The sequence below is a fragment of the Peromyscus maniculatus genome, chromosome 14, assembly GCF_049852395.1.
Source record: "Peromyscus maniculatus bairdii isolate BWxNUB_F1_BW_parent chromosome 14, HU_Pman_BW_mat_3.1, whole genome shotgun sequence".
In the NCBI taxonomy this organism is placed as follows: domain Eukaryota; kingdom Metazoa; phylum Chordata; class Mammalia; order Rodentia; family Cricetidae; genus Peromyscus; species Peromyscus maniculatus.
Genome location: NC_134865.1, coordinates 33,070,955 through 33,094,560, shown reverse-complemented (window position 1 = coordinate 33,094,560; position 23,606 = coordinate 33,070,955). Strand labels below are relative to the sequence as shown.

The following is a 23,606-nucleotide window of genomic DNA, read 5'->3' as shown; positions in this document are numbered from 1 at the left end:
TCTGTCTCTATTTTGTAATAATTTGATGAGTACTGGTATTAGCTCTTCTTTGAAAGTCTAGTAGAATTCTGCATTGAAACCATCTGGGCTTTAGGGGTTGGGACTTTTTAATAATTGTTTCTATTTCCTTAGAGGTTTTATGTTTAAATTTTTATCTGATTGATCTTTTAAAATTTTGTTATATGTCATCTACCAAGAAATTTGTCCATTTTATTTAGATTTTCCAATTTTGTGGAGTGCATATTTTTGAAGTATGACCTAATAATTGTCTGGCTTTCCTCAGTGTCTCTTGTAATGGCCCCCTTTCATTTATGATTTTGTTAATTTGAATATTCTCTCACTGCTTTTGTGTTAGTTTGGATAAAGGTTTATCTATCTCATTGATTCTCTCAAAGAATCAACCTTTTGTTTCATTAATTCTTTGCATTGTTCTCTTCATTTCTATTTTATTTATTTCAACCCTCAGTTTGATTATTTCCTGCCAACTACTCCTCCTGGGGGTGTTTGCTTCTTTTTGTTCTAGAGCTTTCAGGTGCTGTTAAGTCACTAGTATGAAATTTCTCTGTTGCTAGATTTTTTTCTGGTCCTGCCTGGCCCACAGTCAGGACAAATCTCTCTCACCTGCCAGTCCCACAGCTACTCAGATCCAACCAAGTAAACACACAGAAACTTACATTATTTATAAACTGTATGATCCAGAAGGGAAGTCTGGGGATCACCCAATGACGCAGAAATGGCTGAGATCTACATGAACAACCTGGACATGAGTGGGAGTAATGAAGGGCGAGGGTCAAGGGAAAGAGAACCTTTGGGAGTGGGAGATCCCAGCTGGATCAAGAACAGAGAGGGAGAACAAGGAATAGGAGACCATGATAAATGAAGACCACATGAGAAAAGGAAGAAACAAAGTTCTAGAGAGGCCCATAGAAATCCACAAAGATACCCCCACAATAGACTGCTGGCAATGGTCGAGAGACAGCCCGAACTGACCTACTCTGGTGATGGGATGGCCAAACACCCTAATAGTCGTGATAGAAACCCCTTCCAAAGACTGAGGGATCTCGATGCAGAGATCCACAGCTAGATCCCAGTTGGAGCTCTGGGAGTCTAATTAGCGAGAAAAAGGAGGGTTTATATGAGCGAGAATTGTTGAAACCAAGGTTGGATAAAGCAGCGGGACAAATAGCCAAATGAATGGAAACACATGAACTATGACCCAAACGCTGAGGGGCCCCCAACTGGATCAGGCCCTCTGAATAGGTGAGACATTTGATTGGCTTGATCTGTTTGGGAGGCATCTAGGCAGTGGTACCAGGTCCTGGGCTCGCTGCATGAGACAGCTGTTTGAAACCTGGGGCTTATGCAGGGACGCTTGGCTCAGTCTGGTAGGAGGGGACTGGACCTGCCTGGACTGAGTCTACCAGGTTGATCTCAGTCCTTGGGGGAGACTTTGCCCTAGAGGAGGTGGGAATGGGGGGTGAGCTGGGGGGAAGGGGAGGGGGCAGGAGGGGGGAGAACAAGGGAATCCGTGGCTGATATGTAGAACTGAATGGTATCATAAAATAAAATAAAATAAAATAAAATAAAATAAAATAAAATAAAATAAAAGGGAAAAAAAATAAAAAAAATAAACTGTATGGCTGTGGCAGGCTTCTAGCTAGCTGTTCTTATATCTTAAATTAACCCATTTCTATTATTCTATAAGTTGCCATGTGGCTCGTGGCTTACAGGTATCTTAACATCTTCTCATGACAGTGGCTGGTAGCAGCTCTCTGCCTCAGCCTTCCACTTCCCAGAATTCTCTTCTCTGCTTGTCCTGCCTATAATTCCTGCCTGGCTTCTGGCCAATCAGCATTCTATTTATACAGAGCAATATCCACAGAATTTCTCCAAATTCTTTACAAAGGTACTCAGTGCTGTGAACTTTCCTCTTAGCACTGCTTTCATGTGTTCCATAAGTTTGGGTATGTTGTGCATTCATTTTCACTGAATTCTAGGAAGTCTTTAACTTCTTTCTTTCTTTCTTCCTTGACCCAATGGTAATTTGGTTTAGAGTTGCACAGTTTCCATGAGTTTGTAGACTTTCTGTAGCTTGTGTTGTTATTGAATGCCAACTTTAATTCATGATGATCTAATAAGATAGAGGGGGTTATTCCAATTTTTTTTTTTTTGCGCGTGTCTGTTAAAACTTGCTTTGTGACTGAGTATGTGATTAATTTGGGAGAATGTTCATGAGGTGCTGAGAAGAAGGTATATGCATTGGTGTTTGGGTAAAACATTCTGTAGATATGTTCGGTCCATTTGTGTTATAACACCTGTTAATTCCGTTATTTCTCTGTTTAGTTTCTGTCTGGATGACCTGTCAATGGGTGAGAGTGGAGGGTTGAAGTCTTCTACTATTAATGTGTGGGGTTCAATACATGACTTAAGTTTTAGTAATATTTCTTTTACAAATGCGAGTGCCCTTGTATGTGGGGCAGAGATGTTCAGAACTGAGACATCTTTATGATTTTTTCCTTTGATGAATATGAAATGTCCTTCCCCATCTTTTTTGACTAATTTTAGTTTGATGTCTACTTTGGTAGATATTCAAATACCTATATCAGCTTACTTCTTTGGTCCATTTGTTCAGAAAATATTTTCCCGACCCTTTACTCTGAGGTAATGTCTGTCTTTGATGTTGAGATGTGTTTCTTATATGCTGCAGAAAGATGGATCTTGTTTTCATATCCATTCTGTTAGCCTTGTCTTTTTATTGGCAAATTGAATCCATTGATCTAGAGGGATATTAATGACCACTGATTGTTTATTCCTGTTATTATGTTATTGGTGGTAGTGCTGGCAGTGTGTGTGTGTGTGTGCGTGTGTGTGTGTGTGTGTGTGTGTGTGTGTGTGTGTCTCTCATGTGCTATTCTCTATTGCCTGTGTTTTTGTGGGTCTAGCTAACTTCTTTGTGTTAAAATTTTACTTCTAGCACCTTCTGTAGGTCTGGGTTTGAGAATAGATAGTGATTAAATTTGACTTTGTCATGAAATATCTTTTTTCCTTTTTGTATAGTTTTGCTGGGTATAGTAGTCTGGGCTGGCATCCATGATCTCTTAGAGTCTGCAAGAGGTCTGTCCAGGCTCTTCTGGCTTTTAGTGTCTCCAATGAGAACTCATGTATAATTCTGGTAGGTCTGCCTTTATATCCTTTTTCTTTTACAACTCTTAATATTATTAATATTCCTTATTTTGTATGTTTAGTGTTTCAATTAGTATATGGCAAGGGAACTTTTTTCTGGTCTAGTCTATGTGGTGTTCTGTAAGCTCCTTATACATTTAGAGGTATGTCCTTTAGGTGGGAAAATTTTCTTCTATGATTTTGTTGAATATATTTTCTGGGCCTTTGAACTGGGATTCTTCTTCATCTTCTATTCCTATTATTCTTAGTTTTGTTTTTTTCATAGTGTCCCAGATTTCCTGCATGTTTTATGTTATTTTTAGATTTAACATTTTTTGATCAATAAATCTATTTCCTCTATAATATCTTTATCACCTGATATTCTCTCTACCTTGTCTTGTGTTCTGTTGGTGATGTTTGCATCTGTAGTTCCTGTTTGTTTACCCAGGTTTTCCATTTCCTGAATTCCCTCAGTTTGTGTTTTCTTTATTGCTTCTATTTCCATTTTCATGTCTTATACAGTTTTATTTGTTTCTGTCAAGTGTTTATTTTTTTTTCTTGGTTTTCTTGACATCCTTTAAGAGATTAATTGTTTCCTCCAATTTTTTTTGGTTGTCTTTTCTCCATTTCTTTCAGGGATTTTTCCATTTCCTCTTTAAGGATCTCTATCATCTTCATAAAGTTATTTTTAAAGTTGTTTTCTCATGCTTCAGCTGTGTTGGGATGTTCAGGTCTTGCTGCTGCTGCATAGCTGGGTTCTTGTGGTGACATATTGCCCTTTGTGTCATTGATACACTGACTTTTAGGCATCTGGATTTAGGATGATTACAGGTCTAGGTGTTGACTTCTGTTTTATCTTTGTTAGATGGTGTTTTGTTCCTTGATTTTTGTTTCCTCTCTGGTCCTCTGGCCTAAGTGGCCAAAAGTTTCTGGTGACTAAAGAGTCTCCAGGTTCAGTAAGATGTCTCCACTGGTGTTTTGTGAGCCTTGTCTCCCTTGATCTAGTTTGGCCTCTGGTAAAGCCAATGTTTTCTTAGGTCTGTAGATCCAGCCTGGCCTCCAGTAATACCCGAGTCTTCTTGTGGGGTACCAAGGACCAGCCTGCCCTCTAGTAGAGCTACTGGGGCGATCCTTTTGACTGATGTGGACTGTACATGAGCCTTAGGTGGCTGTTCTTCCAACTGGTGTGGACCGTGTCTGGACTTATGGAGTCTACTGGAGTTCTGAGGAAGGGGCTTTTATGGACTAGTGAGGGCAGTTTTGCCTGATCTGGTCTTCACCTCAGTGGTAAAAGTCCACTGGGATTGCTGGCTGGGTTCCTGGTGTTTATACTGACAAGCTTAGCACTTGATGTCTTGTTAGTCAAGCACTTCTCCCAGTCACCCTTCAGATGGAGCTCAGTAAAGGAGCAGTCCCATGATGGCAGCTGGGAATGTGAGAATACGAGAGAGTACTTCAGACACGGCTACTCCTTTTAATTACAAAATGACGTCACATCCATCATCTTTGCCAACATCCTATTTCCTAGAAGGGAGTCACTTAACCCTGCTGCTTTAAAAGGAAGAATCACCAAAGGCATGACCACAAGGGGACAGGAATCACCAGAGCCTTGCACTTGGTGGGCAGGAGAGACTCACATGCTGCACAAACACAAAGGCTTCTCTCTCAGGGTCCCAAAAAGTCCATTCCACCACGCTATCAAAGTCCTTAATTTCATAATATAAGTCAAGAACCATTTTAGACTGTGTCTGTAACACCCATAGAAGTAGAGATGGATGGGAAAAATACAGAATGACAAAATTTTCCTGTATCAATAGTAATTACATAGATGCACTTGATCGCCAAGCATTGAATATTAGAAACAGGGGTTTTAATGGAATGCATATATTTATAAAGATTTGTTGATTGATTGATTGATTGATTGATTGATTGATTGATTGTGTGTGTGTGTGTGTGTGTGTGTGTGTGTGTGTGTGTCTGTGTGTGTGCTGTTCCATGTGCAAGCAGGTAGTCGGAGAGGCCAGAATAGGACATTGGATCCCCAGGAACTGGAGTTTGTGTGGGTAGCCACCGATAGGAGTTAAAAGCAGTTGTAAGACCCCCAGTGTGGGTGATGAGAAGGAACCCTGTGTCCTCTGAAATAGTAGCAAGTGCTCTTAACCATTGAGCCATCCCTGCATGCTCTGAAACTTATGAATTTATTAAAAATGTTTAAAATTAACCAACACAGTAATATAGCATATATTAGAATTCAGCTAAATGAGTAGAATTTTTTGACTACGTATTAAAAAAATATATTCATACAAATGTACATTTTGGCACTGTAAATTAGCATAATTATTTCTAATTATGCCTTTGCAAAGGTCTAATAAAATGTTATGTGAGCATAAAGTCTACAATTTGATTATAGGAAAAGAAAAATATTACTATTGACCAGAATATATAATTTTATTAAATCTTTCCATATAAAAACACTTTTCTAAATAATATAATTTTTCTCCTTAATATTTGCTTTCATTTATTAGAGCAAGCAATTTACCAATTCAAACATTAAGGAAGGTAAACAAAATATTAACTATTAATATTTTCTTATTCCATTCCCATAAGAACTATTGCAATTATTTTTTTGTAAAATACATTTTTCTAACCATGCTTGAAAATAATTTAGTTCCAAAAATCTGACTATAGACTGTGCAAAAAAAAATCCAATTTTCCTGACTCTTTTCCATTCCTGGAAAGGGACATAGGTGAGCCCGTGGGATCTTGTTACTGCATGCTGTTTATGCAGCTGGGCCTCATTGATCTTGGGCTCCTGTTACACGGTTTGTGATGGGAAGCAAACGTTTTCAAAACAACCACAGACACAGGTCTTTAACCTCCACCTTCATGGACTCTTTGTTCCACAATTACTTCTGTGGAGATTATGAGGAAGCAGCTCTAGACTCCCTTACCTCTCTCTGAACCCATAGTTTGGGTGTGTTAAAATCAATATTTGGAATCAAATATTGGTATGTCAAAAAAGACATGTTTATTTTTAATCAAGGCTTATTGTAAGTACCAGGCTCTAAAATGCTTGATATTGAGTTTTCTAAGGAGAAAATGATGTTTATATTATTTCAAGGGCTCAGTTGGTAAACATTTTTTAAAACTTAGGACTTTTGTCACATTTATTGCAACTTAAAGCCCACACAACATCTGAAGATACAAAGAAACAGCCCTTGCAAATCTCTTACATGTAGCTATGTATGTAATAAATAAGCCAGAAGTTTGGGCCCTAACCATTTCAAATGGTTTCAAATACTGTGTCTGTGTAGTTTTAAAGGACCTCATGATGAATTACTGCTCATTTATGCAAAGTAATTCCTGAATTGTTTGGGTACAGTGTGTTTATTAGAAGTGATTAAATGACTAAAATAATAACCAATCACAATCTAAGTACCTATTGGACAATGGGTGCTGAAAACATTCCCTGCTTGAAATGACAGCAGGCCTTGGGAGGCTGATCTTGGCAGTTCTTGATGTAATAAACAGTCTTGATTGTCTTCTCTATTTTGAGGGCACATGAATGTCATGTGAAGGGGTGGACATCTTGGTAAGCTATGAGAAGAACCACAAACAATGATCAGTGTGTGAATAAGAGTATAATCTTAAAGATCAGCATCAAATATTTTTATGGTTTGCTTATTCCAACAGACAGCATTTGAGACATCTCAAAAGTCATCAGGAAATAATACGGTGTAATATTTCATTATATACCAATTTCTTCCAAATTTGTCTTTAATTAGAAATATGTTATCACATACTGAAAACTCATCACTTTCCATTGAGTATGTTGTTACAACATCATACATTAGCTTTTATAATCTGTGATGCTGTAAATATTAGCAAAGCATAAATTTTGGAAGTCATCTCATTCCATTGGCAGTATATAATTGTGTCACATACTATGTGTGCATTTAGTGGTTATGCTTCATTTTCTATTTAGCTATTATTTGTATACTGTATGGTTTTAGAAATGTTTCGAGAAAGCTCGTTTTAATTCTCATTCTGTTGGCTAGCCTTTTCTGAGATGTTCCAGGCTTTTCGTCTACTCTTAGAGCAAATCTCGTGACTGAACAGAAGCTGCTCTCTTCTTATTCTCATTCCTTGTTTGAAATCACATGTTTTGCAGAGATTAACATTATTTGGGCTGCACATCAAGCGCACCACAGTTCTGAAGACTATAACTTAAGCACAGCACTGAGACAATCTGTCTTGCAGCAGTATAGTTCCTGGGTAAGTTGTGGGAAACTGGATAACTGTGAAATTATCATTTGTTTTTTAAATCCTACGTCAGTTGGAGATATGTCCACAGAGGGATTATTGGGCCTCAGTTGCTTCCTCTGGCTTTTTGTTTGAAGAGGTGATTGCCAAGTATCACAGGCATGCATGCTCTTGAAATCCACAGTGAGGGGCCACATACAAAAGAGTACCCTCACCACTGCTGTTCCGTACTTCTGCATTTGCAATATCTAAAATTGTGGACTACATGAACTTATTTTTAGAGAGTAGTTTTGCTCATGTATTTCTTTGTAGTGGTTTCACATCATTTAAATACTCTCCGTGGGTAAGAGATGTGTTTATAGAAACTGTAATATATAAGAACTATAGTAATTCTAAGATGATGGAATTAAGTCTGCATTTATGTAGCAGAGATGAAGAAGGAGAGTATAGATGAACTCATCTATACATCTATGCATTTACACAGCAGAGGAGGGTCGAGATGAATTCATTCAGCCTGGCACCTGTACAATTAATTTTTTTATCTATGTTGGAAGTCTTTGTCACCATTAATGATCATTCTTCAGTTATTATCTCATTTGATCTTTGTTAATAAGTTCATAGTTTTGTTTGTTTTATCAAATGTTATCCAGAAACTGAAGTGCCATGAGGTTGATTATACAGCTGATAAGTGGAAAATTCAAATCTTAACCAGGTGCCTTTTAACTGAAAGAAAATATGCAAGTTTGGGTACTAACCCAAATAGCAGAATAGGTGAGAAGGCCCATAAGCCTCTAATGATGCAGTTAATGAGCAAATCTTAAAAGAACCTTCCCTCAACCTTATCATACCAAAGACCCAGAGGTTAAAACATGCCTCTGTTTGGGGGTTGCTATAGCAAAATGCTACAAACTGAGAGGCTTAAAACAACAACAAATTTATTGTTTCAGATTTCTAGAAGCTAAACACCAGTGTCTTGGGGTGCTTCCAGAGTGGTGTTACCACCAGGGTCCCAGGGATTATCCGTGAAAATAATGCTGTCCTGGGCTCTTGTTGTGTTGGGGTTTGTTAAAGACAAATAACCAGTGTTCAAGCTTTTCTATCATCTTATTCCTGCTTATTTGTTCAAATTGGTATTTTTAAACTAAGGGAACTGGTCATCCTGAATGAGGGACCCATGGGTGGCTCTTATAAACAACCAGAAAGAATATAGCTGTATTTGAAGTTGACCAAGGACGTCAGTTTAGTTAATGAATTAAGAACTTATTATCAGAAAATAAAAAGATTCACCAGAGCATCATATATCTCAGAATTTGAAGAAATCTTCTATTTTAGATATAGTCTACTTTCAAAAAATATAAAAATGAATTTCAGAAAAGCCCCACTTTGCCATATCGCACTAACAATCCTAGACTGAAATGCCAATCTAGATGCTTAAGCCCAGTTTACTATAATCTCAATTTGAACCATTTCTGTGTCATCCCTGCATTAAATGAATGTGTTCAGTGGTGGCTGGAGGACTAAGTCCCAGCTGCACGGTGAAGTCACTGCACAACAAGCGTCGGGACATTTCTTCTGCTCTTTGACGGAGTGTTGGTAAAAGGAGTGGAGCCCAATCTGTGACCAAAGGCAGCAGCGGCTTCCAGAAAAGTCTAAAGGAAAAGCATTGCAAACAGCAGTATTGGCTGTAGGTCAAGCGTGGAAGGAAAGGGGAGAAAGATTCCACCAGTTAGTGTGAAAGTTGGACAGAAAGTTCTTCTCCCAGAATACGGAGGCACCAAAGTAATTCAGGAAAATGAAGATTATCTTTCATTTAGAGATGGTGAAGTTTGTGGAAAGTATGTGGACTGAAATAATTGTTGAAATGGTGTCACATAAAGCTGCCCATTCCATTGACATTCTGAACTATTTCATCATCTGAATAATTTCCATGCCTCCCTTTTGTAATAAACTGATGACATCCATCATCTCTGAAGTTTACTTCCACTCTATAGCTAAAAACATTTCCAAATCAAATAATGTAAATCAAAAATTAATGTGTCCAAAGTTAAATGAGTTCAAATCCAAGCAAAATGAGCTTCACACCTACCTAGTCCTCACAGTAAAATATTTTATATTATTTTATCACAGACAGAAAAAAAGTGTGTTGAATGAGGAAACGCATCCTAGGCACGTCACAAATTGCTGTTTGTTTGGGAAGAGGTGACGGAGGAGCTGACACAGTGGAAGAAGAAAGACAGAGGGCTTTATTTAGTCAGCCTGCATTCTTGAGCAGCACTTCCGGGTTCCTTCCTCTATGTACTGAAATCGAAAGCAGATTTCAGATCAGTTTCTTTTCCATGAATTATCTGTAAGATTTCTCATCAGCAGTTATAAAAGACCTACAATTTAACAGTTACCAAGGCAACCATATATTTTAGAACAAATAATAAATGGGTCATATCTTTGAAAAGAAAATTGGTGTGAAAGGAGCAAAATTAGGCTCAGAGAATATTTCTTTCATATAAAACTTTGAGTGGCAGACCTACATGTGAAGCAATTAAAGATAAGAATTCAACTTTCTAGAATTTCTAACCATGTCATTTGTATTTTAAAGACAATTTTAAGCCTCACATTACCTATATAAAATAACTGCAATTTATAGAATACTATTAAACTCAGTGTCATTTTATTTACAATATATAGTTTTGTACACTTCTTTAATCTCACATTATACATGTTAATACAATGGTAATGCAATTCCTAGTACATATACCAAAATGTACTTAGATCCATAGCGTGGTTATCATGTGACACATAATTATATAAGAACTATTATTGCGGAATATTATTTTAGATCTGTTATATTTGTTTATGCTGTGGAACATTTGTTCTAATGATGTAAAAATGTGCTGCATTCTTTTATGTTACATCTGTTTAACTCCGTGAAGCTGTGTTACTTTGCCTGTCTAAAACAACTGATTGGTCTAATAAAGAGGTGACTGGTCAATAGCAAGGCAGGAGAAAGGATAGGCAGGGCTGGCAGGCAGAGAGAATAAATAGGAGGAAAGATCTGAAAAAAAAAAGATCCAGGAGTAAGAGAAGGAGGAAGATTTCAGGGGCCAGCCACCCAGCTACACAGCAAGATATGGAGTAAGAAGTAAAGAAAGGCATACAGAAATAGATAAAGGTAAAATCCCAGAGGCAAAAGATAGATAGGATAATTTATGAAAAGATGGCTAGAAATAAGCCAAGCTAAGGTTGCATAGTTATAAGTAAGAATAAGCCTCTCTGTGTGTATTTATTTGGTAGCTGGGTGGCTGGCCCCCCAAAGATCAAAGGACCAAAGACTGAAAAAACAGCCAACTACAAACCACCACTTCCTTGTTGTTGTTTTGAGATAGGGTCTCTCTTTATAGCTCAGGCTAGCCTGGAACTGGTATAGATCAAGCCCAATTGAACTCATAGAGGTCCACCTGCCTATGCCTCCTGCGTGCTAAGATTAAAAGCCTGAGCCACCAGGTCTGGCCATCCTTTTCTGACTTTATATTAGATGATACATGTAGAAGCTACATTGAATTTATACGTCATGTATAATTGTACACGTGCTCAAAAAGTAAAAGAAAAGCCAGGGGTAGCATACAAACCTAGAGCTACAGAACTAGGGAGAATGAGGCAGGATTACAGCCGTGATTTCAAGGCCACCTTGGGCTCGATAGCAAATATGAGGCCAGTCAGGGATACACAGCAAGATTCTGTTTCAATAAAAGCAAATAAATGAATTGAAAAAAAAAAAAACTAAAAAGCCTTAGTTTATAAAGAGAGAGGACCAAACCAGGAAGAATTCTGAAAGGTAAAACATTGGGACAATTTTACAGCAAACTTTATAGTATATAGTACATATGCTACATATATAGATGTGTATCGAGTTCTGATCCAAAGGAGGAAATAAAATATGCACTACTTTGAAGTAGTGCATATTGATTCAGGCAGTTGGTTTAATATATAAATAAATGATCAGTCCAGTCACAAGGGTTCAGCAGAGCTAGTGATAGCTCAGAGCTTGCCCTCTGCCTTACAGATGGCATACTCTTGCTAAGGTTGCTTTGGACACCATTCCTGAGGAAGAGTCTTTGTGTCATCTTATTCACCACATTAAGCATGCCCATTCAAGAATTCTAAATAAGCAAAATACTAGTCCCATCTGAAACAGAATTTAATCAGCTGCCCATCTCCTTTGGGCACTAGATGAGTATGGAGAAAGATCCATAATCTCATTTCAAATTTATCATCAGCAGTGATACCATGTTAGTAGTCTCACCTTTGGTTAAATAGAATGAGAACAAACTTTTGCTTGATTGTTCTTTGAGTGGACTAGAGTTTATTCTAGCACCTCTATTCCAGCTCACAACCACCTGCAACTCTAGTTCTAGAAGACCCAAGGCCCTATTTTGGCTTCATGGGCATTGCACATACATGGTTCACAGACACTTGAAGGAAAACCACTACAACATACAAAATAAATAATAGTAACAAACGATAAAGCAATTGTAACTTAAAGTTTAACCATGTGGCTTAGCAGTTTACTAGTAGCAACTGTCCTGCCAGCCCTGGTTTTCTTCCCAGCTCTGCCTAGGCACACTTTTTATCCCAGGTAATCTCAGGAGCTTTACCCCATGGCTGGCAAATCTGCCTGTGTGCACCATTTTGGTCCACTTTGTAATCTTTGGGGCATGAAAAAATGATTCCTCCATCCATATTCTGCATGCCCACCACCAGGCATTGCATGCTGGGAGTCCTGCAGCTGGCTCTGCTGTGGCACAGCTTCCCACTCTGGCCAGGGCTTCCAGATACAGAAAGGCCCTCCACATGTTCAGTGAGCCCTAAAATGAGCATGAAACTTCGCTGGTGTCTCTTCTCTGCCTGGTGAAACCTTTCTGGAATTTCAATTCATTCAAACTCTCTTCACTGACACCTCATGGGCTTTAAAGACTACAGAGAAATGTGAACCGTGGCCATTTCTCTTTCTATTCCCTTTTACATGTCCAGTTAAGACATGAACTCACAGGTGGACATGTCTTGTACTCTACTTTTAAAGAGGATTTTCATCTCTCTTTAGTTTAATCCTCAGGCTGACCACATTACTCCTCTCGTTTTCTCCCTTGGACATATTTAAAAGAGGATAGATAGCCCATCTTACTCTGCCCAACTTCCTTAGAATGGCATTAAAATGCTCCCATCCCTCATGTGGCCACTCAACCTTTTCTTTATCCATTCTTTCTATTTTTTTTTTCCTATACCAAGTCACAGACACATTAGAGACTGATAGACAGAAGCGATCCGCTACTTCTTTAGGAAATGCACATTCCTCCCAGATCAGTCTTGGGTATATTTGTAGTCTGCTTCCTGGTCTCCCTGAGATCTGTCCAAGCCTCCCACAGTCTAGGCTTTTACAACACTACTTCTAAAAAGTGCAACAATGTCACAATACTTATAATCCTCCCATATGCCATCGTTTATTGCCTCAAGATGTGGACTTCCAACCATCATTCTGCTACTGGCTTGCAGCGGGCACATTACCCTCACTTTGTCTCTGCTGGACTGGGACTACGCTTTGTATATCCTCATTGTTTCCTCACACATAGAGTTCTATAATAATTCTACTGGATATTGATTATCTCATAGAAGAACCAACCTAATGTAAATAGTGTCATTTAAACCTAAAGAGCCTTGGAGTCAGAATGACACTGGTGTGAGGGCTAGCCAGAAACTGACACATTTAGGAAACAGGCCCAATGTCTACTGTCCCGGGTACTAACCGAGTATGAGGAAGATTTATTTTTCAGTCAAGTGATTAAGTACATTTAAGGACCTATGGTAGAAGAAGGAGTTGAATTATTTGTAAAGGATGCAGACAACGGGATGCCAAGATTGGACATGGAGGCTCAGTGGGCCAGAGAGGTAACTCCATTAATGAGCACTGGGCTGAGATTACCAAGGCCTAGGATTTCTTCTTCTGGCATGCAAAAGCAAATGTAAATGCAAAACAACAACAAACCAAACCAGGAGAGATAAAAGAAGGATGAGGATGGGAAAGAGGAAGTAAAGTATCCTCACACTTAAACCACATTTACTACTTTATTTCCAATCAAGAGGACTAGGACCGCTCGGCATTGGTGGCGCACGCCTTTAAACCCAGCACTCGGGAGGCAGAGGCAAGCGGATCTCTGTGAGTTCGAGGCCAGCCTGGTCCACAAAGCAAGTTCCAGGAAAGGTGCAAAGCTACACAGAGAAACCCTGTCTCAAAATAAATAAATAAATAAAATAAATAAATAAATAAATAAATAAATAAATAAATAAATAAATAAAAAAGAGGACTAGGACCTTTTCCCTTTTTCTTTCTCTTTTTTTGTATAATTAGTTTCCTTTATAACATTGTGTTACTCACAAAGAATTATCACTAAGTTGATTAGTAAGTTATTCCCCAACTTTTGCCTTAATTCTTAGAAAAAAATGAGTTTTTGCAAGGCAATGTGATGCACAAGGCAAAGGTGGTCAGATTTCTAGTTCTAGACCAGCCCGAGCTACATGGTATAAAACTATTTTAGAACAACAAGGCTGCCACATCTAACAAAGTCCAGGGTGTTTACTTAGCATGTGCCAAGCCCTCAGATCAATCCTCAGGGGACAAACAGAACACAAACTGAGTTAAAACTCATGGTGGCCTCCAGTTGGTAAGGATTGCTCTATCACTGTATTTGTCAGTAGAGAAGATTTCTGGCACTTTTTAAAGGCGATCTGATCCTGTGGAAAACTCATCAAATAAAAAAAAAACCCTATTCTAAAGATTAATGGGCTTTGGTTCACAAGAGCAAGAAAAAGGATCTGAAAGGCCCTTTTACGGAACAATCATATGTTTCATGTAGCTATCAAACCACCTTTTGTATACCAGCTGTTGTCATCATAAGAGATTATTTCTCTAAACTTGGGTAAATATAATATACTCTAAGTACTCATCTGTTAGACGCTTTCTTTACAAAACTTATTTATTGAACATTCAAAATATTTATTTCCTATTCTTTTTAGTAATGCTTTATTTATATCATGCACTACTCTATATCATACATACTATAGAACTTTTGGAACTAACTGGAGAGCTAGATTTCTGACTTTTGTTCTTTACTATTAATTTGAGGAAGCCAGAGGGCTAAAACTTTTTTTTAACTTCACAAGGAAGTCTGTAGTGAGATCGTAATTGAGAAGTTGAACTCTTGAATAAGAAATCTATGTTCCTTTATTGCTTAATAATTTGCCCCATTGTTTCTTTATCTATTGAAAATAATAAAACCAATCCTGTTTGCAAGTGATAAAAGCTTATATTTTATGTAGAAACACAATTTAGAAACACAAATAAAAATTTATATAAATGTCTAATTTCCAACACAAACCCATTACTAAATATCCTTCATATGACTGCCTGACTGAGAACAAAAGCTTCATAATAATTCAGCAATTAAATTGCAGCATTCAGAAGAAATGTTTTGAATATATGCAGCATTTTAGAAGTATGGATTCTATAAAATCAGAAATGTATGAGAGAAGTAAGATTCTTCTGATACCTATTTTGTTCTTTGGTTTTCTTTCAAGGAAACTATTCTGACTATGTAACTGCTCCCAGGAATGAGCTGTTAGGATGCCACAGCAAATCATGCTTACTAATCAAGCAATTTTGTGGCTTAAGAAAAGGTTGGTTTTTTGAAGGAACGGACATTCCCATCTCTTAGGAAATCTGGACCCTTAAGACTTGCTTCCACTCTCCACACATTACACTTCCTACCTTAACAACATTGATAAAAATTGAAGAGATATTTTACCTTTAGTCAATCATATAAACATTAAAATGGAAACCACATTCTACTCTTTCATTATGCCACATATTTTCTTTTATTATGATTGCATTTTATTATTGAAAATGCCAGACAATAATTGAGCATTTGGGAGTGGTCAAGGTACAAAGGCTTTAATAAAGTAAGTATTTGTACATTATAAGCCACCATTTTACTTCCAGGAAACACAGCTAATCTTTCCATGGTAAGGAAATAACACACAGCATGTGATGTTTTAATTACAAAACACTTTAATTACAAAATATTAAATTTCAAATAGAAGATTAGCGTTTGCAACCCTATCACTATGTGAAAAATTAATATTGCAAAGTAAAATGGTCATAAAATATATGAGAAATTATGTTTGCTGAAGAAGGACCATTAATAAGGCTTCTGTTGAGGACTAATGATTGTAAAGTGATATAAATGTTTTTCTCTTAAAGATTTTCTACTCTCCCTTGGCTCTCTTCATCCCACCTCCAGTGTTTGCTGTTCATATTCAATTCAATCTCCTGTACCAGTTTTGGATTCATACAGAGGTAAGGGTGAGTGTGTGTTTGTGCTAAAAATTTTATACTAAAACAGCCTCAAGCAATGTCCTAGAAATGTACCAGGAGCTGATTTATTGTGTAAGAAAAATCTTAGTCTGCCTTCTTTAAGGAGAAACATCTGTTCATTTTTATTCCTTTTATTCTGAATATATATTGCAAAGTTTATAAGATGCAATGAAGCCAGTTGGTCTCAATTAAATAAAATAATTTTTGAACTATTAAGTACCAAAACATTTTAATACTATATTTGCTCCAATATCTCACTGTATTACAGTTCATTAAACATTACAAAACAAGAGATGTTGAAATCCACTTTACTTTAGACATAGAAGTGTGTGTATGTGTGTGTGTGTGTGTGTGCGCGCGCGCGCACACACACGCACGCGCAGATCACTTAAAAAATGTTTAGCATTTACAGAAATTAAGAAAATATTTTTGGTAACTTTAATCAGAGAGTTCCTGCTTTCTTTAAACTTGCTCAATATATTGTTAGAGTTTTATTTTGTTTTCTCTAGAAAACTGAGTACAGAACTTCTCAGTTCTAGAGATTCTCAGATCTTTGGGCTTGAATGATTGCAGATATATTATTAAGCAACCATCTAGATTATGAACTATTTGTCTTCATTGTGCTGTTAAATATAGAAATATTGTAGACCCAGAAAAATTGCTACATGCACAGGAGAAATCTTTAAAGCGTTTTGCCTCTACTGGTAGCCTTTTGAAGTTCCGACAATAAACACATTGATAAGTGGGGCAGGACGGTGCACGGTATCACCAACCACAGCTGCGGCAGACACCAAATCTTGGCATAGGGAAGCATCACCTCATTGTCTGCAGCATTTCACACTGCCGACATGCCTGGGATCGAGACACGGTTACCCTGACTGGACTCACGTGTATTATTTGAAGATTTGTCATGAAGTACTCTTTGTTTTATGGTAGTTGACATGCATCAAACAAGCACACACTACAGCCACCTGAAAGAGTTGTCGAGGCCAGTTCTGACTCTAGAGGTCAAAGCGCAAATGTATTTAAATCGGGAAAGGGAAACCTTCCGCTGATTTACTTGGAGGGGTTAAAGGAGAGGAGCGTTTTTTTACGGTGGCTCTGCCCGAGGTCATGCCCTGTGTCCCGCCCAGTATTAGTTAGGATATGGAACGATGATGTCTAAAGAGCTTAGGCCTGTCCTGTGTCTCTCCAGGAGATCCTTGAACCAAGGTTCATGTGGCTTCTCAGAAGAAAAGTGCAGACCAAAAGCCAGTGGGGAATTATTTAAAGATCAGTTCCCCGGCTGCTAGCCTTTCTAGCCGAACAGCAGAATGTTAGCGCCTGGTACAGATGCTGCACCTCATATCTTTGCAGGAACTTAAATAAGCAGTGTTGTCTCAGATGGATTCCACAAGAGGCAAGCCCCTAGCTGATAAACGTATTGTTTGAATTGTGTTGCAAGCTATGAATTTATTTCTGAAAATTTCTACAGCTGTGAAATTCAGGCAACATAATTTCATTTGTTTATAAGTAAGAACATTACTCAGGAGGAGACTCAAAAGGCTGATGGCAGTGGTGCTTCCTGGAGAGAGACAAAGTGAATAGACATCAGGTGGGGGATTGAATTTCATTTTTAGTATTTAAATATTTGTGTATTTAATTGTGTGTGTGTGTGTGTGTGTGTGTGAGTATATGTATGTCCACCATGCATGAAGTGCCTGTGGAGGTTAAGAGTTTCCAGGGAGTTGCAGACAGTTGTTTGCCATCCTTTGGGTGCTGGAAACTGAATCCCAGTCCTCTGCAAGAGTAATAAGGAAGGACTGTTAATCACTCAGCCATCTCTCCAGGAGGTATAATTTAAAAGAATATATTTTCAACATGTGCGTATCCTACTTTGTTAATTAGAAGTTAACATGGTCTGAGTCCCGAAGCCTGACAATTTGGGGTTGATCACCAAGACTACATTGTGGAAGAAGGGAACCTATTCAAGCAGGGTGTCTTCAGACTTCCACAGAGCCCTGGGACACAAGGGCAATCAATACACAGAACACACACACACTTAATAAATCTAATCAAGTGCTTTTAAGTGTTACCACACATAGTAAAGGTAAAAACTAAAATTTTTGGTTTCCGTCTAGAAAGTGTGCACATTAAGACTGAAAACCTGTTAGCATCTTCCTCAGATCCTCTAGGCTCCTGGTACCCTCTAGTATCCAGCACCACAGGAGTGACTCTCTAGTTAAAGAAACCTTGTGTGAGCTGCAGGCATCCCAGTGTTGGTTACATAGCTTGGTCCATTCACAAACAGGTTTTCTTCTTTACCATCCCTAAAGTTCGGTTCTTAGGAAAGAGCAAGCTGATTAAGGAGACACTGATTTTTTTTCTGAAAGGGATAAAGTTACTTCCTTCAAATCCACAGAAAGTTTGGGGAGTCTTACCAGGGCTACCATGTATTAACAAGAAAGTAGATTCCCACTCAGGATTTTTCATCTCATAAATTAAATAATTTAAGAGTAGATTCAGGGCCAGATGGTGGTGGCACACGCCTTTAATCCCAGCACTCGGGAGGCAGAGGCAGAGGTAGGTGGATCTCTGTGAGTTTGAGGCCAGCCTGGGCTACAGAGTGAGTTCCAGGAAAGGCAAGGCTACACAGAGAAACCCTGTCTCGAAAAACCAAAACAAAAAAAAAAGAAGAAGAAAAAAAGAAAAGAAAAGAGAAAAAGAAAAAAAAAGAAAAGAAAAAAAGAGCTGCCAAGAAGGTGAAGAGGATGAAGAGGATGGAGAAGAGGAAAAGCCAATAAGACAGTAAGATAAGAGGATGAAGAGGATGAAGATGATCGAGAAAAGGAAAAGTCAGTAAGATAAGAGGGTGAAGATGGAGAAAGGAAAAGTCAAGCTCCCAGCAGCCACATCCGGGAGGCAGGAGCGGAGGGAGGGGATAATGTTAAAAATCTGTGAAGTTTCTGAACAAATCAAAAAGACATAAAAAGAAGAAGAAGAAGAAAGGTTATGCTTTTCTGACTAATTCAGAACATCAGATAAGATCATTCAGTCATAACTGACAACACAGGGTCGGAATTCTCTGGGAAGTAAAAGGACATACCTCATCAAAGGAGTAATTATTCCAATCATGTCGTTAGTGTGACTTAAGTTGAATCCACCTTCCAAGTAGAATTTTAGGCCCCTACCTAGAGCTGTATTTATGTATTGTTTCCTAGGAAGAAATAAGTCCCCCTCAATAAGCCTTAAATGCTACTAGAATATAACCAGGTCTGAGATACAATTCAGGTCTCATTCTTCTGACTAATATTTATGTATAACATAAGCTTTAAAACAATTAAAGAATGTGATAGTCTGGATTAGGTTGGTATTTGGCATACCTGTGTAGGACTAATGGCAATATTAATTGCCATCATAAAATACAGCTCCTTGCAAGTATCATCATTTCCTAGGCTTAGGGTATTGTGCTGGAAAGGAACAGAGACAGTGAGCTAAGCACTGGGTGTGTGTATTCGTTGCTGTCTTTCTGATTATGGATGATTTAATATGAGAAGCTCTCTCAATCCCTTGACACTGGGTTCTTTACTCTGATAGACTGTGGCCTGGAATTGTGAGCTAAAATTAACGCCAGCATCTGGAGCTGTTCTTGTAGGGATATTTTATATTAGCAATGAGAAACGAATGAAATTAAGACAATATATTTTTTAAAAACTTTCAATGTTTTCCTTCTTGATGTGATTGGATAGCCTCCTGTCCTCAAGACATGTAACCCTCTGACTTGCTTCCTCTAGTTAGCTCTAAAATTCTAAGTAGATTTTGCAAGCTAAATACTTTTGTTAAAAAACTCCAATTTACTTATAAATAGATAATTTTTATTTCTCTGCTAAAAATCTCTATCATGTTATGATATATATATATTATATATATATATATATATATATATATATATATATATATATATATATATATATATATATATATATATATTGGTTTTTCAAGACAGGGTTTCTCTGTGTAGCTTTGCGCCTTTCCTGGAACTCACTTGGTAGCCCAGGCTGGCCTCGAACTCACAGAGATCCGCCTGGCTCTGCCTCCTGAGTGCTGGGATTAAAGGCGTGTGCCACCACGGCTGATATTTTCTTTTAAAAGACAAAAAATTAACCTCTCTGGGTCTATGGCTGGGTCTGTGGATTATATAATACATATGTTAATGTATACCAAGTTTGTCTTTCTGAGTCTGGGTTACCTCACTCAGGACAGTTTTTCTCTAGTTCCATTCATTTGCCTGCAAATTTCATGATGCCATTTTTTTTAACAGCTCAGTAATACTCCATTGTGTACATGTACCACATTTTCTTTATCCATTCTTTGGTTGAGGGACATCTAGGTTGTTTCCAGGTTCTGGCTATTATGAATAAAACTGTTATGAATATAGTTGAGCAAATGTCCTTGTGGTAGGATGGAGTGTCCTTTGTGTATGTGTCCAAGAGTGGTATAGCTGGGAATTGAGGTAGGTAGATTCCCAATTTTCTGAGGAACTGGAATATTGATTTCCACAATGGCTGTGTAAGTTTTCATTCCCTCCAGAATGTTTCTCTTGCTCCACATCCTTACCAGCATGAGTTGTCACTTGTTCTTTTGATTTTAACCATCTGACAGATGTATGATGGAATCACAAAGTAGTTTTGATTTGCATATTCTGATGGCTAAGGATGTTGACCATTTCTTTAAGTATTTATCAGCTACTTGGCAGGGTATATGATCTCCCGGGGAAGGGGAACTGGAACAAGTTTTGTGGATGGTCTAGGGGTAGGTGGGAACAGGAACGGGAGTGATCAGGTGTTGGGGGAATGATAGAGGAAGAGTATTCGAGGAGAGACTACTGCAATTAGAGGCATTTGTAGGATGGTGAGGAACTATAGGGCAGTGGAAACTTCTGGAATTTATGAGGATGATCCCATAAGAACTCTAGTAATGGAGGGTATGGAGTCTGAATTGTCCACTCTGTATAGCCAAGCAGTGGAAATGGGTTGCATTTGGTTGAGTTGTTGGCCAAAGAGATCCCTAAACAACCCAGACTGATGTTAGGACAGAGGGTTGCTCTCTGCAAACTGACAGTGGGGTCGCACTGCCTGAGACAACATCCACACAGCGCACTGAACTTAGAGAGGTAGAAGTGGTGCAGGCTGGGAGCCTTCACCCAATAATCTAGTCTCTTTGGCACGGAAAGATACTTTGTAGACTGCAGAAGGAGAAACCCGACCACTGACCCACCCTGATGAACCCACAGAGCCCTCAACCCGCAATCTTTCCTGCCTGTAAGATGTGCTGGGGCAGCCGTGCTACAGAACCTGTGGGAGTAGCCAAACAGGATTTGGTTTAATTGGAGGCCCATGCTATGAAAGGGAGACCGTGCCCCATACTGCCTGGATGGCCAGGAACTAGAGACTGGAAAATCCAGAGACCTAGGGTAGAACCAAGCACTACTGACTGCCTCCCCCTCAATTAAATGATTCCTTCTGGCATTTTACTATAGGCATAGATCTTTGTCCTGCCCATCATCATCATCAGAGAGGCTCCCTCTGGCAGCAGATGGGAATGGGCTCAGAGACCCACAGGTAGACATTATGCTAAAAGAGAGTCTAAACTGGAGGTCTCCTCCAGGTACCGCCACTCAGAGCTCTGGGAACCCCACAGAAGAGGGCCAGGAAGGAGTGTAGGAGTCAGAGGATAGAGGACACCAGGAGAGCAGGGTCCACTGAATCAACTAAACGGGCTCCCGTGGGCTCACAGAGACTCAAGTGGCCAGCACAGGGCCCGCATGGCTGGGGCTGCTCATGAACTAATCTTCTACAGCTTTGCCCAGGAGGTCCTTAAACTCACTGCTCACACCCTCCCTTTTGTCTCCTGAGAAGCCTACATCTAAATCTGTGTATGAGCTGTTATTTCCTGTGTACCTCTCTCTCTATTAACCTCGTATCTACATCTGTGTTAAAATCACATTCTAATAAATCCCACCTCTCTGAGGAAATGTAAGTTACATAGAGATGCTTTCATGAGCACCTGAGAAGCCCAGGAATGTAACAATCTCAACCAAGCCTGGACTCACAATGAAACATCAACCTCCTGGAAAACAACAACAATAAATAATAAGTAAATAAATAAATCCCACCTCTGCTTCATAATGGCTTGCTTTGAAATTCTATTCTGGAACAGTGTCAAGAATCCTGGCTTCATCTGAGGAAAGGTCTCTGTCTTAGTTAGGGTCCCTATTGCTGAGAAGAGATACCATGACCATGGGAATTCTTATAAAGGAAAAACATTTAATTGAGGTGGCTTACATTTTTAGGGGTTGAGTCCATTATCATCATAGTGAAACATGGTGTTGTGCATGTAGGCAGACATGGTGCTGCAGAAGTAGCCAAGTATCCTACATCTTGACTTGCATGCCACAGGAAGTGAACTGACTCACTGGGCATAGCTTGAGTATCTGTGAAACCTCAAAGTGCCCCTCCGCAGTGGCACACTTCCCACAACAGGACCACACCTACTTCAAACTCCTAATAGTGCCAACTCCCTTTGGGGGCCATTTTCTTTCAAAACACTATAGTCCCTGCGAAGAACTGGGCAGGTTGCTTCAGGCAGTAGTGCAGAACTGTTATGGGGACGTTAAGGTCTTATCTTTGAGTTCTTAGTCTTACTAATAGAGCCATTTAAGAAAGGACTCAGAAGACAGCATGAGGATAATTTAACCAGATTTGAAGAAAAACCCCAGGATAGTCAGGCCCTACATCTTTATAGCTGCTCAGAGGAGAGAGCGGGAGATAAGGAAGAAAGCCACACATTTTTTATTTAGATATAGGGATTTGGCAAGCCGGCAAACCATGTGACACACAAATAAGCAGATGGCAAAATGGGTGGGTGTACTCGGGCTTTGTAGAAAGAGTGAGAAGGCCCAAAGTGGTAAGGAAAACATGTTTAGAAAGGAGACCACAGCTATTATTCCAGATGGGTTTTTGATCATTATTTATCTGGAAGACGTTCCCACTAAGAAAAACAATTATCTGGTTGCAGCTAGATAGCAGTAGAGCTGTGATACAAAGCCTCATGGAATCTTCTTTTGCATTTCCCCTGAAGTATATGCTACTGATTTGATATCTGTGCATGCCCCAGTTTACAAGAAACTACCTCAACATACATCTGTTACTCTAGTTTGATGATTAGTAGTTCATCTTTTCCCTCTAAAACATTCATTATACACTTGAGATTTCCTCCTAAATAGACATTTAATCCTTTCCATCTCACGTTAATTTTCATTGTGTTGTTTATTACATAACAGTATTAATTTTCTACTAGTGCAAACTCTTTTCTCTCTTATCCATGTTAAGACAACTGTGAGCATCACACCTGCTATGAACCTCATGATAACAAACAACAAAGACAAATTTTTACATTTATTTATATTTTCCTGGGGACGGGTAAGGACACATGGGCCACAGTGCTGATGCAGGTCCAAAGAAAACTTTGAGGAGTTGATTCTCTCTATCTCTATCACTTTATAGATCCTTGGACTGAATTCAGTTCATGATGTTTGACAACAAACACCTTTACATATTAAATGCACATATCAAATTCTCAGAAGAAAAGTGTTTATATTCACTGATCTCTGTGAGCCAACACTGTCTCATTTAAAGCTAAGAACATTAGTATCTTATGATTTATGTAAAGTTGTCTTTTGAAATGAATTTTTGATCACTACTCCTCTGGCAGGCTTCCACAT

The 23,606-nt window shown here is 38.7% G+C and overlaps 1 protein-coding gene and 1 pseudogene across 13 annotated transcripts in view; both read left to right on the top strand.

Moving 5' to 3' along the window:
• Nucleotides 1–23,606, top strand: part of Agmo (alkylglycerol monooxygenase) — a 302,211-nt gene that overhangs the window by 97,795 nt on the left and 180,810 nt on the right. For all 12 annotated transcript variants that reach the window (XM_076550758.1, XM_076550753.1, XM_006983948.4 and 9 more), the window contains exons 4-5: nt 7,334–7,437; nt 15,731–15,826. In XM_076550758.1, the coding sequence (XP_076406873.1) occupies nt 7,334–7,437; nt 15,731–15,826 (200 nt within the window). The remainder of the gene's footprint in view (nt 1–7,333; nt 7,438–15,730; nt 15,827–23,606) is intronic.
• LOC102918290 (10 kDa heat shock protein, mitochondrial pseudogene) lies at nt 7,722–13,665 on the top strand (annotated as a pseudogene). Its single transcript, XR_013044585.1, has 2 exons — nt 7,722–7,768; nt 8,982–13,665. The product of XR_013044585.1 is annotated as a 10 kDa heat shock protein, mitochondrial pseudogene (transcript).